This window comes from Coenobita brevimanus, chromosome 58 (genome assembly GCF_032717465.1).
Source record: "Coenobita brevimanus isolate Jiangsu-jjx chromosome 58, ASM3271746v2, whole genome shotgun sequence".
Lineage (NCBI taxonomy): Eukaryota > Metazoa > Arthropoda > Malacostraca > Decapoda > Coenobitidae > Coenobita > Coenobita brevimanus.
In genome coordinates this window covers 15,746,393-15,761,392 of record NC_137011.1, presented here as the reverse complement: position 1 = coordinate 15,761,392, position 15,000 = coordinate 15,746,393, and the positions used below count along the sequence as shown (strand labels likewise).

At 43.5% G+C, this 15,000-nt stretch overlaps 1 protein-coding gene across 1 annotated transcript in view; it reads left to right on the top strand.

Moving 5' to 3' along the window:
• Window positions 1-15,000, top strand: part of LOC145402660 (discoidin domain-containing receptor 2-like) — a 162,610-nt gene that overhangs the window by 92,137 nt on the left and 55,473 nt on the right. The window contains exons 8-10 of the mRNA XM_080274643.1: window positions 1-421; window positions 5,948-6,094; window positions 12,563-12,685. The exon at window positions 1-421 is cut by the window's left edge and continues 220 nt beyond it. Of these exons, the coding sequence (XP_080130769.1) occupies window positions 1-421; window positions 5,948-6,094; window positions 12,563-12,685 (691 nt within the window). The remainder of the gene's footprint in view (window positions 422-5,947; window positions 6,095-12,562; window positions 12,686-15,000) is intronic.

Below are 15,000 nucleotides of genomic sequence, written 5' to 3'. Positions count from 1 at the left end.
AAAAGTGTCCTCACCTCGCGTTTTCCGCCGCCCACCACCGGACACTCTGGACATGAAGAGCCTGATGGGCGTAGGCGTGGGCGTGATCGGATCCAACACGCCCACGAATGACGAAGGGAGTTGTCTTCTGTACGAGGAACAACAGAAGACTCCCCTGGGAACCCCTTTAGGAACGCCTCGAGTTTCCACAATCACCCTGCGATCTATCCATCCCACCAATCCTACCCCAAATTCTTCCTCACCTTCCCCGGTCTATGCTACTCCAACACTCAAGCCCTCATCCACCTTCCCCTCTTCTGCTTTCCCCACCTTCACCCCTCTCCCCCGTCCCCTTACCATGGCCTCCATTGCCCCCCCTCCGCCCTCCGTCCCCCCACCACCTCCTCCACCTGCACATGAAGAGTCAGACAACAGAATGCAGGTAAGGAAAAGTAATTCATATGATATTCTCTTTTTCTCTGTTGTTCCAGTTACTTAATGTACAGTCGAGGACTAAAGTTCGATTACTATTCCACTGTGTGTCCTTCACCCCATGCCGTGTCATGTTCCTCTTTGACGAATCATGTAAAAGATTATTATCTATCGACAGTGAAAAAAAATACGAAGCCCCTCTCATGTTAGGAATATTATATAATTCTCTACCAAATGGTCACTGTGGTTCCAACTATATTCTTACAAACTCTCTGTCCGAAGGAAAATAAGTACTCATGCAACACAGATAGTTCAGTGTAGAATTTTGGCTGCAGAAAGTGAGTGGGAAAAACAATATTATGCTTTGGGGGGAAGTTTTTAAGGAAGCCGCCAATCCTTCCATGGCAGCCTGTAACCGAATGGACGAGTTGAGTACGGACGATCTCGGCAACAGGACGCGTCAGTGCATCAAACATTCAGATCTATACAAACCTAATGATCTAGCCTAATCTAACCTATCCTAACCCTAACTTTCTCAAACTGGGGGATTTCGCCCTCAGACCCCCTAAAATTTCAACCACCTTGGATTGCTACTTAACCTAATCTTAGAGAGCCCCCAGATACCAGTCAAGCCAAATCCCAGTCTATCCTAACTTCTCAAACTTAATCTGTCATAACCTAACCTATTCTTTCCTAACCTACCTTAATCAACTGAAATTATACAGACCTAACATATCATTAGAGAATTTGAAATTATGCCATAAGTAAGTCGTGCATCTGGGGTTTGGCAGCAAGTTCTGCTCTTGTTGGTAACTATATCAGGATGACAACATGTGTGATAGGAACAAGATTTTACGTATTTCACAGGTAAGATTTAAAAGACGCCCTGTATCTATGGTACTCTGTGAAGCATAGCAAGTAACCTATATCAAAGACAATATCAACAGGAAATAAGGAAAGGCAGCTCCCGTTTGGTAAAGAATTATTTAATATGGCTTATCAAAATAAACTATTAGAAATGCTGAAAAAAGTCAAAATAGGAAAAGCCCCAGGAATTGATAAACTGAATGGTGAAATGTTGAAATATTGGGGAGAATTATTTTTAGAATGGATGTGTAAGAGGTGCAGATTAGCCTGAGAGGACAGTGGTGTCTCGGAGGATTGGAAGACAGGTATAACTGTTCAAGGGGAATGAGAAGTTGGTGTGACTGTCACAAGGTATTTGTCTTCTCAGCATAATAGGAAAAATATATGGCAGGATACTTATAAACAGAGGGAGGCAGTGGCTCAATCAATAGAGAGGTGGCCTGTAGTCCTACCGGACTCAGGTTCAAATCCCTGCTGGGACTGGGAACAGTTTAAGGGTTTGAATTTCATAAAAATCAGAGTTTACTGATCTACAAGAAGACCCGCCGACATGACGTAAAATACCCCCGCTAATACCAATACACCAGTCCTGTATGAGACAGCCTTAGCATGTATTCAGTATGGACGGTGGGTGTTAGCGCCGAAGTGGTGACATGTAGAGGCGTATGGTATGTAGGAGGACTACTGGGCCATGAAAGCAGGCTGTGAAGCCTATGCCCAGAGTCGGTCACATAAAAAAAAAAGTACAGGGTAATAACCGAGGAAGTAGTTGGAGAGGAGCCAATGAGTTTTAGGAAGGGAAGAAGTTGTGTAAATCAGATATTCGTGCTGAGATGTTTAGTGAAAGTGTCTAGAGAAGGTAAAGAAGTGTATGCAGCGTTCATGGATGTGGAGAAAGCATACGACAGTGTACATGAAAAAGAAATGTGGAAGGTATTAAAAATATAAGGGGCAGATACATCTTTGGTTCTAAACCTGGGGGATGCAGCCCCCCTAGATGGGTGTGAGCATTTTCCAGAGGGAAGCACGAGGACACAGGGAAAATAATGACTGGACTGAATAAGCTGGTGTCTGTCATGATGGATCTTCGGTTATACGTATATCCGTTCCTTGTTTTGTCTCTGCTTGAGCCTCAGAAGCATGTTTGTTTTTGCACCAGTGTGGAATAAGTGTCGTTCCTTCTCCGTCTGTCGCCAGGCCGTCTTTGCTCCCTCTCTTCCTTTGCTTTGGTCGTCTCGAGATCAAGATAACAATTCCAAGAAGCCTGATACCAAGAGGTAGACCAGACACAGTTTTTCAAAGTTTAAGAATAAAAAAAATATATATATATGTCTTCAGGACTGGTTTCCGTTTCCGGGCTATTACACACGTCTAGCCTTTTTTTTTTTCTTTCTGAAATTTTCAAATTGCCACAGTTCAAGTACCAGTAGCCAATCACGTCAGCACAAGTGTCTCACGCTTACGCTTCTCTTTATTCAAGTGATAGCAGCTGCATGTTTATTGTAAGAATCATACAATGATTATACTTCAATGTTTTGATAAAGTTTGTTATTTAGTTCATATTTCGTAACGACGAAAAGGTTTACCAAAAGTTAGGGGATTATGAAGAAGCTTGTTCTAATTGTGACTGATGTGAATGACTGTGGAATGAAATATATGAACATGTGCCTGTACTTAGCACAGTGTCGTAGCGGTGGTGCTTATCAATATGTAGTGTAGTGATGCTTATGACCGTGTGATGTGGTGGTAATTATAATCATACGGTGTGGTAGTGATGTTGACCATGTAGTGTGGCAGTCCGTATGGCCATGTGGTGTGGTAGTCAGTATGGCCATGTGGTGTGGTAGTCAGTATGGCCATGTGCTGCGGTGGTAACTACGTGGTGTGGTGGGGTTTGCGACCATTTTTTTTGGTGATGTTTATGACCGTGAGTTGTGGTGTTTATGATTATGTGGTGTGGTGGTGTTTATACCATGTAAATTGGTGGTGTTCATGACCATGAGGTGGTGTGTTTATGACCATGTGGTGCATTTATTTATAACGATGTAGTCTGTTGGTGTTTATGATGATGTGGTGTGTTGGTGTTATGGCGGTGTGGTGGATTGCTGTTAATGACAGTGCATGTGTAGTGCAGTTTATGTTGGTGAAGTGTAGTGCCATTTATGACACTGTGGTGTGTTGGAGTTTATGACAGCGTAGTGTGCTTATGTTTATGGGAGTGTAGTGTCATGATGTGTATGATGGATGATGATGATGATGATAATGTGTGTGTGTGTGTGTGTGTGTGTGTGTGTGTGTGTGTGTGTGTGTGTGTGTGTGTGTGTGTGTGTGTGTGTGTGTGTGTGATAACTGAAGAGTTTAAAACGGAATCAGACATAAAATGGAGGGAGGAATCAGACATAAAATGGAGGGAGGGGGCGTAGCCATGAGCACCAGCTTATTGAGGGATTGAAAACCACTGAGATAGGTACTGAAGTATGTTTGAGTGCGCTGGAGTATTGTGTGTTTGGACAGTGAACTAGTTAAGTTCTTTTATATGAATGTTGGATGGAACCAAGGATGTCATGTCTCCATGGTTGTTCAGTTTTTACATGGATAGAGTTGTATGAGGGACAAGGCAGGGCAGTGGATGCTGAAGTGTCTTGAATGTGAGAGAGTAGGATTTGGAAAAGTACTGCACTGTTGTTTGCTGATGACACGATATTGTTATGTGACGATGAACGTCAGCAGGAAGGCTTGGTTTGTGAGTTTGGGAGTATAGCATATGAAGCGAAATCTAAAACTGAATTTAGATAAGAGTAAAACTGTAGTCTTTTAAAGAAGTGAAATTACAAATTGCCCAGCGAGGCTGGATGATGAGGAAATGGAGACTGTGAGTGCATTCAAGTCTTTAGGTAGTGTGATGAACAAGGATTAAAGTTTAGAGGATGAAGTGCTTGCATGGGTGCAGCAGAGAAGAAAGAAAATGTTGCTGGTTCACAGAAAGCAGTGAAGAGGGAAGTGGGGATGGAAGTAAAAAATAAATAAATGAAAATAAGTCGCTCCACGACAGTATTTTGAACCTGACTCTGACTTTGGAAACAAAACATGGACCCTGTTGGACGGACACAAGTTATGACAGAGAGCAGTGGAAATGTGTTATGTGAGAGGAGCATGTGGAGTTACATGGAGAGACAGTCGGACAAATGAGGAAGTAAAGAACGTTGTGATGTTACTGTGGATATGACTGAAAGTGTTCGAAGCTATACTATGAGACTGATTGGCCATGTGAAGAGGATGGAGAATGAGAAACTGACTAGGAGAGCGTATTTGAGTGAGGTGATGGGGGAGAGGGGGGAGAGGGAAACCATGAAAGAGATGGATGGATTGGAGAAATATATGGTAGAGGGGGATGTGGGTTGAGGGGAAGACAGCCAAATGACAGAAGACCGGCGACGTGGAGGCGATCTGTTTGTGGCCATCCCTTACGGAATTAACGTCTCTGGCTATAAATAAGTAAACAAATCGACAAATATAGACATAAATATATGGAGGTGGCAAGTAGAAATAGTGAAGCGTTAGGCGAACTTACCATGTGTCCTTGACTGTACAGCTTAATTCTTCCCTCTTTGTCTAATTGCTTCACATGCTGTATCGCTCTTATGTTGTGTGGAATGGATATAGAGAGGGAGCACTAAAACAACTAGACAAAATTCAGAATAAACCTGTCAGAATTACTAATAACCCTACTATTACAAATGAACTACCTCGCCTGCAAATAAGGAAGAATGTTGCCTCACTTGCATTATTTTGGAGATACTTTTATGGCAAATGCTCAGACGAAGTTCCATCCATCTTGCCACCTCTCCATACCTTCCCCCAGTGCTACACGGGCATCTGGTAGAACTCATGACTTGACTGTCACACTGCCATATTGCAGAACTTTGCCTATCAGAATTCTTTTATTCCCCGAACTGCATCTCTTTGGAACTCGCTTCCCTAGAGTACTATGCCCCCCAAACTTCAACCTACGGCTGTTCAAGTCCATGAATGGAGGCCACTTATAATCTGATGTTTGGATTTTAATTCGTTTTTCCTTCCTCTGTTGTGTTATAAGAAAAAAAAAGTGTCATCAACTAATCCAACTCCTCACTAACTAATCTGAGCTACTGTGTTTTAGCCATGTAAAATTTATTTATCAAATGAGGCGCTGATTAATCTCTTCATTACCAGGACTCTTTTTTTTCTTTCTCCCACAACCACCAGATAATTTCATCTAACGTATGAAGGATCCCATGGGTTGAAGAGGCTAATAAAGACTGTCTCTAATACGGAGAGTTTTCTCTAAGGCTGAGTACACCTGAAGGTAGCAAGAATGCAGTAAAGGAAGTGTCATCGTTCTGAGGGAGTTAATTTCCAAGTGTACCTCAGTTGTGTGAACTTTTGTGTCGTATCGTGCCTAGAAAGGGCAAGAGTAAGATGTAAAGCTCCCTTTCCTTGTTTTATACATTTGTTTGTTTGGTAAACAGTCATGTAATCTGGATGATGCAGTGGCATTGTACCCCAAGGTTGTGGGTGAATAAAATGTCCCAGGCTCAAAGGGCTAAGGTTACGGAGATGAGCTCTGCGAAGAATCGCCTCATGACGTCTGTCCCACCTTTACCTCACTTTCCTGCTATTTTTTTCTCAGGTACCGTCAGTCACAGGACCGTGGCTGACATGTGTGTACCGGCAAGGCCCAACAGCACCTGTACACACACCCGCGCCTGCACCCACACTCATATCCCCGGATAGGGTCACACGGACGGAGTTGCTGGCGTCGGGTGCCTTCGCTACGGTAAGAGTAAAGACTCCATGAATTATGTATGGAGATTATTGTTGTTGTAGCCCTGGGCTCATCTGGAACATGAACCCAGTGGACTACAGGCTTAATGTGTCCTCCAACGGTCCATCATCCATTTTGGAAGGGACGTGGAAGTAGTTTGGGGATGTACTGTATTATCAAACAGTTAAACATCCCAGTTATATCGATACCATCACATGAAGGTGAGACTCTCAAGCATCTGGTACGAGGATGTCTTTGACTAGGATTCTCCCCACCCCCCTCTCCATTTTAAGGCCTTATCTGTCCAATGAGTTTCATTATTCTTGTCGCTACCACACACTTTTATTTAGACTACAAAGTCTCCAGATGGCGCTGGTGTCAACGTGATTTAAATATTTCTTTAAAACTGAAAAAAATTATATGTCTATATGTCTATCTATCTGTCTGATGTCTGTCTGTAATCTAGATGCCTTGATCCTGGAAGGGTGATGGCCAAAAACGAATTGCCATAAAATACCCTGTCCTCCGCCATCAGGCGGCCCATTCTCCAACTCACTCTCCCTCATTCATATACCTCTACATCAGAGGGTCACCTGATAAGGAAGTGCACTTAATACAACTAAACTAATTTTTTTCATAATAGTTGATGGAAGAACTATATGTCACAAGCATTTGTAAAGAGCATAAAAAAATGTTAGCTATCTTTGGTAGTTGTTCCTGTTGCTGCTTAACCCCAGTCTGCCTTGCTGAGTAAACCCGTCGACCACAGGTAAGCAACTGCTTCTGTAGAATCATCCTACAGGTACAGGACAGTATCTACACCGTCCAGGAAACCAACGCTCCCTTGTGTTAGACATCATCTCGCCAGGGTCGGACCTGGGTCCTTCCGTAACCCTTTAAGGCGAGAATCAGGGAAGTGTGAGGAAGTTTGGCTGGACGCCGCAATTACTGATCTCCACCCAGGGAGCACAGTGCCACCGCGTGTAGGCACGCCAGCAATGTAGGGTGCTTGTAAGAGGTAGGCAGGATTTCGAAGACATGTGTGATGTGAATGGTTGGGTGGTACTTTTCAGTGGTCACGCTGCATGATTTTGGATCTCGTCACATCCTGGTTGTAAGGTTGTAGTATGATGATGATGATGGTGATGATACGTCACTGTAGGGGACTTTATGTACCAGCATAGGGATAGTATAATATAGGTGTCATTTGTACGCAGCTTAAGATAATGGGTTGCATTCAGAGTGGCTTTGGAGATTTGGTAACACCTCTTCCCTAGCGAGTCATTCTGCACATCACATCTCAGTTTCCTCTTGTATGTAACTAATATAGACCATAGCAATATCAAGACGATATAAATAAAATATAAGAGTGTTAAGATATTGTGTGAAAAATAAATCTTAAAGGAATAGATGCTACAAAGCCGCCTATCCATCAAGAACCCGACCCCCTGGGGGTAGAGGGGTTTGTCAAGAATACTCCCTCAGTATCCCTGCTTGTCGTAAAAGGCGACTAAAAGGGTTGGCGGAGGGTTAGTGCCCCTCCCCGGAAAACAACTAACTAAAAAAACAAACAATAAGCCTCGGACAAGGATTGACCAAACGTTGACGACCAAGGACCGGACAAAGAACATTGCAATTGGAACATGGAATGTAAGGGGAGCAAATGATGAGGTGAAAGAGAGAGAGATTGTCCAGGTGCTTGAGGATGCGAAAGTGAATGTATGTGGAATAACTGAAACAAAATGGAGAGGAGAAAGTGTGAGAGAATGGGAGTATGGATGGGGTATATGTGCAGGAGTAGGTGAGAATGAGAGGGCAAAGGAAGGAGTATGTATAGTTGTGAGTAAAAGATGGAAGAGGAGCATAAGACAGTATGGATCAGTTGGATCAAGGATTGTGTGGGTAAAGTTGAAAGTTGGAATACAGATGTGGGCGATTGTGTGTGTGTATGCGTCAACGCAAGATCGTGCTAGAAGAGTGAGAGAAGAGTTCTGGACAAATGTAGAAGTGTGCATGGAAAAGTTTGGAAGGAATGATAGAGTGTTTTTGATTGGTGATATGAATGGTAAAGTTGGGAATGTGAAGGTGGATGGAATAGTTGGTGAGTGGGGTGTGCCTGCTGAGATAGATGAGAATGGGAGTGCGTTAGTGGACATTTGTGCTGGGAGGGGGTTGGTGATAGCCAATACCCTCTTCAGGCATAAAATGATCTACAGGTATACATGGCGAGTGATGAGAAGGGTTGGTGGTGAATTGAGTGAAAGGAAGCCAATGATTGATTATGTGTGTGTGGATGAAAGGATGCGAAGATGTATATTGGATGCAAGAGTTTATAGAGGCTGGGGGAGTGGACTTTCTGACCACTACTTGGTGGTGGCCAGAGTTAAAGTTCAAGTAAGATGGAGGAATAGAAGAAGGGAAAGACGAGAGGAAGGAGTAGTTGCAAAGAGAGTGGAAAGGTTACAAGAGGATGAGAAAAAGGCAGAGTATAAGAGAGAAGTGGAGGAACGATTGGGCAAATATGAGTTGGAGCAGATGGGGGACGTGGAAGGTGTGTGTAGAATATTTACAGAAGAAATATGTGCAGCATGTGATGTGGTGTGTGGAAGGAAGAGAAGATGAAGGGGGGTGCAAGGAACAGCGTGGTGGACTGAAGAGGTGAAACGGGCTGTGGCACAAAAGAAGAAAGCATACAATGAATGGATGAGAAATAGGGGCGTGGAAGAAGTTGAGAGGCGGAAGAGAGAGTTATATGTAGAAAGAAAGAGAGAGGTGAAAAGATTAGTAAGAGACAGTAAGAAGAGAGTGGATGAGGAATTTGGAAGGAATTTGAGTGTAAAGTGGAGGGACTGTAAGAAAATGTTCTGGAAAGAGGTGAAAAGAGTAAGACAGGGTGGAAGTGAAGTTAGCAGGGGAGTGAAAGATAAAAATGGTAGATTACTAATGGAGAATGGAGAAAAAGTGAGCAGATGGAGAGAACACTTTAAGGAATTGTTGAACGTGGAGGATGGAAGTAATGCGAGTATAAGTGGCTGGGGAATGGCTGGGAGAAGGAGGGAGGTGAGAAGACAGGAAGAAATCAGTAGGATAGAAGTTGTGGAAGCAGTGAAGAAAGTTAAATCAGGGAAAGCCCCAGGAATTGATGGAGTGTGTGGTGAAATGCTGAAGCATGGGGGAGAGATAGTAGTAGAATGGATGTGGAAGATGTGCAGATTGGCCTGGGGGGAAGGTAGAGTCCCGGAGGATTGGAAGTCAGGTATAATTATTCCCTTGTACAAAGGAAAAGGGGAAAAAGAAGTGTGTGGTAATCATAGGGGCATTTGTCTTCTTAGTATAATAGGAAAAGTGTATGGTAGGATACTTATTGACAGAGTTAGAGAAAGAACAGAGAAATTAGTTGGAGAAGAACAGGGAGGCTTTAGGAAGGGAAGAGGTTGTGTAGATCAGATATTCATTCTCAGATCTTTAGTGGAAAAGTTTCTAGAGAAGGGAAAGAAGTTGTATGCAGCTTTCATGGATTTGGAGAAAGCATATGACAGGGTGGATAGACTAGGATTGTGGAAAGTGTTAAGAATATATGGAATAGATGGGAAGTTGTTGAATGCTGTGAAGAGTATGTACGATGGTGCGAAGGCTGCAGTGCGTGTGGATGGTGAACTAAGTGAATTTTTCTCTTTGAAAGTTGGGTTGAAACAGGGATGTGTCATGTCTCCATGGTTGTTCAATCTGTACATGGATGGGGTAATAAAAGAGGTACAAGGTAGTGTAGTGGATGTTGGAGTGGCCCTGGTGAGAGAGGATAGTGTTTGGAAACTCCCTGTACTGTTGTTTGCAGATGATACTGTGTTGTTGAGTGAAGACGAAGGGGAGCTGCAAGGCTTGGTGGATGAGTTTGGGAGAGTGTGTAAGAAACGGAATCTAAAGGTGAATGTAGGGAAGAGTAAAGTGATGGTCTTTGAGAGAGGTGAAGTCAGTGAATGTACAGCGAGGTTGGATGGTGAGAAATTGGAAAATGTGAGTACGTTTAAGTACTTGGGTAGTGTGATGAGTAAGGATGGAGGTTTGGAGGGTGAAGTGTTTGAAAGGGTACAGCAGGGAAGAAAGGTTGCTGGTTCTTTGAAAGCAGTGATAAGAAACAGGGAAGTGAGCATGGAAGTGAAAAAGTTACTACATGACAGTATTGTGATACCAACTCTAACTTACGGAAGTGAAGCTTGGACGTTGTTGGAAGGACACAAGTCAAGAGTGAGAGCCGTGGAAATGAGTTATTTAAGAGGAGCCTGTGGAGTCACATGGAGAGACAGGCTGACGAATGAGGATATAAAGGAGCGTTGTGGTGTTGATGTGGATGTGATAGGAAGCGTTATGAGGAACACACTGAGGTGGTTTGGCCATGTGGAGAGGATGGAGGGTGAAAGACTGACGAAGAGAGTGTATGTGAGTGAGGTGCAGGGGGAAAGAGGGAGGGGGAGGCCGAGGATGAGATGGAGAGATGGGGTGGAGAGGTATATGAGAGAGGGGGGTGTGAGTTGGGAGCAGGGGAGTGAAATGGCGGGGGACAGGGCGACTTGGAGGCGATTTGTTTGTGGCCACCCCAAACGGGATTGAGGCGTCTGGCAATAGATAGATAGATGAAAGGAAATTTTATTCCATTACTAAAATTCATTGTTTTTTTAAATGAATAATTTGTACTGACAGAAATTATATGCACAGAGATCCGACCCCAGGAGCCTGACAACAGCAGGGTGAAAGGATGTTTGTACACGTTTAGTCAGGTGTTAATTGCCTTCATTGCATTGCATCAGTGGCTCAGTTAGTTCATTTCCTTCTACCTGTGTGTGTGTGTGTGTGTGTGTGTGTGTGTGTGTGTGTGTGTGTGTGTGTGTGTGTGTGTGTGTGTGTTTGGCTAGGTGGATGGGTGGGTGGATGGGTGGGTGAATGGGAGGGTGGGTGTGATGGGTGGTAGCGTCGAGATGAAGGGGAGGAGTAGCGCTCCTCATGATTCAATTTTCACTTCATTCTTGCTGTATGCAGGCGATTTTGTTCAAACTGTGTAAAGACCTCTTGTTATTAAGGAGTTTGGAAAGTCTCTCCGGATCTAAATAAAATCGTGTGGAGATAGCAAGAATGAAATGACGTCATTCTACTTTCGTGTTAGGTGGTGTCCACATCAAATGCTTGCTGGCGCTGGCGAGAGTTTTGCAACGTTGACATCCATATAATTGGCCCCACTGGACAATGGCGGGTGCTGGTGAAAGCCTCTATGGGTTCCAGTGATGCAAAACTTTCACCCACACTCGCAGGCATTTAGTGTCTGCCCGACCTTCGTCACTTTATTTCCTCTTAGCTAACAATGTGGATGGTGAGGCGTTAGGGAGAGTTGAGAGGAAGCAATACCTCCTACCATGAGTGTATTCATTTAATTAGGAGATAATTATATTATGGTAGGTGGGGACGCCTGCCATCCACTCACTCCATGTAGTGATGCCTTCGGGTGTTACTGCACTGAGTGACAAGCCAGATGATTTCCTTTGTCCCAGATAAGCGTTCACTACGCTGGGTGGTAATCATATAACCAAATTAAGTCTGGTGGTTTACTGAGTTACGGCCTCCAACCAGATGAGGCCTGCAAGGTAGAGGTAGGGGTTATTGCTCACATAATGCCATTCAAGGGAGTGGTACTAAGTAGCCTAGCCCTGGACCCCTACGCCTCTGACGGAGCAAAAAACACTGGATGAGCAGATATAGAATAACGGTGATGTTGATGTGTACTCGTAGGTGCAGGGAAGTGTTTGGAAGAGTAGCCTACTGTGAGAAGCTTTGGCCATGTGGTACGAATGGAGAGAGAAATTACAAAGGAGTACAAAGGAAAGCAAACAACAACAGACCTAATTGTCCTTTCGAGGCTGTTTTATTCAGAGAAGACCAACACTATGATGTCTAATTCTACAAGTTGAAGGTAAGGATAGTAAAGTAAGTAGTGTATGTGAGTGAGACAGAAGGAGAGGGGGAGAGTGAGACCAAGGATAAGATGTAGGGACGCGGGAATTTATTTGTGAGAGTGCTGTGAGACTGAGAGACCACCTGATGGCGAAGAACATGGCAATGTGGAGGTTATTGTTCACGTCTACCTCAGCCGGGATTGTGGCGTCTGGCTGTATATACATAGATTATCATCATTTTACCCCTTGATTCCCACAGTCACTCTGTTTTCTCGTAGTTTTTTGGGACTTGGTGGTAAATTGGTTAGCATTGCTTTGCCGACAACTGAAAAAACCCGAGACCAAATTCTGGGACAGTCAGATTTGAGGAAACCAATTATATGCCCTTGTTCACTACCAGTACAGTGGGGGCCTGAATGTGACACCATCTTGTGTGGGCCGTATTGTAAGGAGATTTTGGGCCTCAGCAAAAATGGACTGTCAGACCCTCTTTAATAAACAGGCCTTAACCCAAGCCTTGTAATTCATCTTCTTTCAGTTGTCAGTGTGTGTGGTGAGGGATGAGGGAGGAGAAGTGGAGGGAGGTCAGCGCTCCCGTCAGGCCGCCTTCGTCAGCGTGTCAGCCCACAAGATCGCCCCCGCTGCTACTCGTCAGGCGCAGGTTGGTGTTAACGCTTTACTCTAGTGACGTGTGTTTCATTTCAGTATTGCTGCCTTCAAAAGATTTTTATTTCACTTTTAAGAGGCTTTAGACTTTTTGATGCAATGCCGGATCTAACACTGAAATAAAGGGAGAGGTGGAAGGAGGGGGGGGGAATGATTCCTCTCGAAATTACAAGTTTTTTCATGCTGAGTCAATATCAAAATCTTCACAATTTACAACCAACGTTCTCTTTTCATTGAAATTATTATATAATGGCGTTTATGAAAGAAATTTGTTGCATATATTTAGATAAGCAGCCGTTTTTATCAACAATAAGTAGTCTACCGAAAATCTGGCGGACGTACGCATCCCAGGCCACCTCCAAATCCGTGCCTATGGATACAGCCGTCATGTATCACTGCACTGTAAGAGGTCTCCCAAAACCTAAGGAAAGCCATATAACGGAACAAGAATAAATCAGTAAAACAAGTCTTGGGATTGAAAGGATATATCTCGTTGTTGGGCCATGAACCTTCACTGACTAATTGTTCCTCTGTTTCCCTCCTTCCTTCTGACTTTTGGTGGTAAGCCATAATCTTGGACCATATTCTTGGTGGCATAGGAGAACTAGTGGCAGTTTATTCTGCGCATTATATCTCATTACCATCTTGTAGTCAAAATTTTTACTCGTCCTCGCCAGGGTATTGTTTTCACTCGGTTTGCTTGTCTGTTTGTTTGTCTGTCTGTCTGTTTCTGTTAACAACTTCACACGAAAACTACAGGTGCGATTTTGATTCAAATTACAGGGATGATGGTCTCTAATCTTCTGATCACCTGATTAAATTTTGGGCCAAACTGGGCCAAGGCCCAGGCTGCCCCCAAAATGTAAAAAACAAAAACCTTTTTTTCGCCATAAGTCCTTTCACACTCGTCATATCGACATGAAACCAAAACCTGAAGGTGCGTCTTTCAACTCTACATCCTATAACATGCTTCATTACATCAGGGGGGTCACTCCCCAGTTTGCGGTAGGGAGTTCAGTGTCAGGTGGGTTGGGCCAAAATTTTTAAATGGGCATAAAATCGTAGATTTTCACCCGATTTACCGCAAATTTAATATATGAAATCTTTGACTTGATATCCTGTTGTGTTTATACTACAGCACTGAAATGACTGCCAGGGATTGGTTTGCTGTGCCATGGCACAGCTTCTTGTTCGATATTAAAACGATATAATTTTTTTTAATGGAAGGAAAAAGGAACCAAAGACCAGAAGCCCGCCAGACTGTTTCCTCCAAGAAAAAACAAAAAAACAAGAGCGAGTCAAATTCAAGAGCTGTTCATTTTGAGATGCCTGGACACAGTGCATTTTAAAGACTGGTGGTCATAGGCATTATGAAATACCGACAGAGAAACACAGTTCCAGACTTGACCTGTTACATACATGAAGGAGTGGGAGTAATGGTTAAGTCTTGCATTAGACAGTTGGACAGAAAAGGGATGAGACTTTATTGCTAGACGGGTTCTGCACGCCCGCTGTAATTGTGGAAGGATGCAAGCAGACAGATCAGAGGAACAGTGATCATAGAAGCAGCGACAGAAAAGAGATAAAGATGCAACTGTGCAGCGATGAGATAAAGGTTAAAGGGAGCCAGTAAGAGGAGGAGAGTTGATAAGACAAAAAGCGTTTGACTCCACCTTGTTGACAAGAGCTGTATGTGGGGAGCCTCCCCACACAAGAATTGTACTCTATACAAGGATGAATAAAACCCGTGTATAAAGTCGCAACTATGCAGGGGTAAAGAAGGCACGAAGTCAGCTTGGCACACTTAGTCTCATGTATGCAGACATAACAAAAGAGGTAATAGGGTCATTCCAAGATAAATCCCCCTCAAATTAAACCCCAAGTAAGTTTAATGATGATGCAAAATTGAGCTGGGTATTGTTAAAAATAAAAGGATACTCCCGCGGACGATTTTGACGAGCTGAAAAATAAAAATTTAGTTTTTGAAACATTAACACTACAAGATTAGTTTTACCTCAGTCAGAGATATGAGCCAAGTCAGACATTAGGTGTACCATAGCTTCATCCCTTGTTTGTTATTGCAGCTGTTGAAATCGACACTGGGAAGCAAATGCAAAGATGAAAGGTAGAGTAATCAGCGTATGAGTGGATAGGGTTAGATGTACGGATTAGAAGATATTTAATGAACAGAAAGAAGAGAGTTGGTGATAGGACAGAACCCAGAGGAACACCACTACTGATAGCTCTATAAGAAGAACGGTGGCCGTCTACAACAGCAGCTATAAAACAACCAGAAAGGAAGCTAGAGAT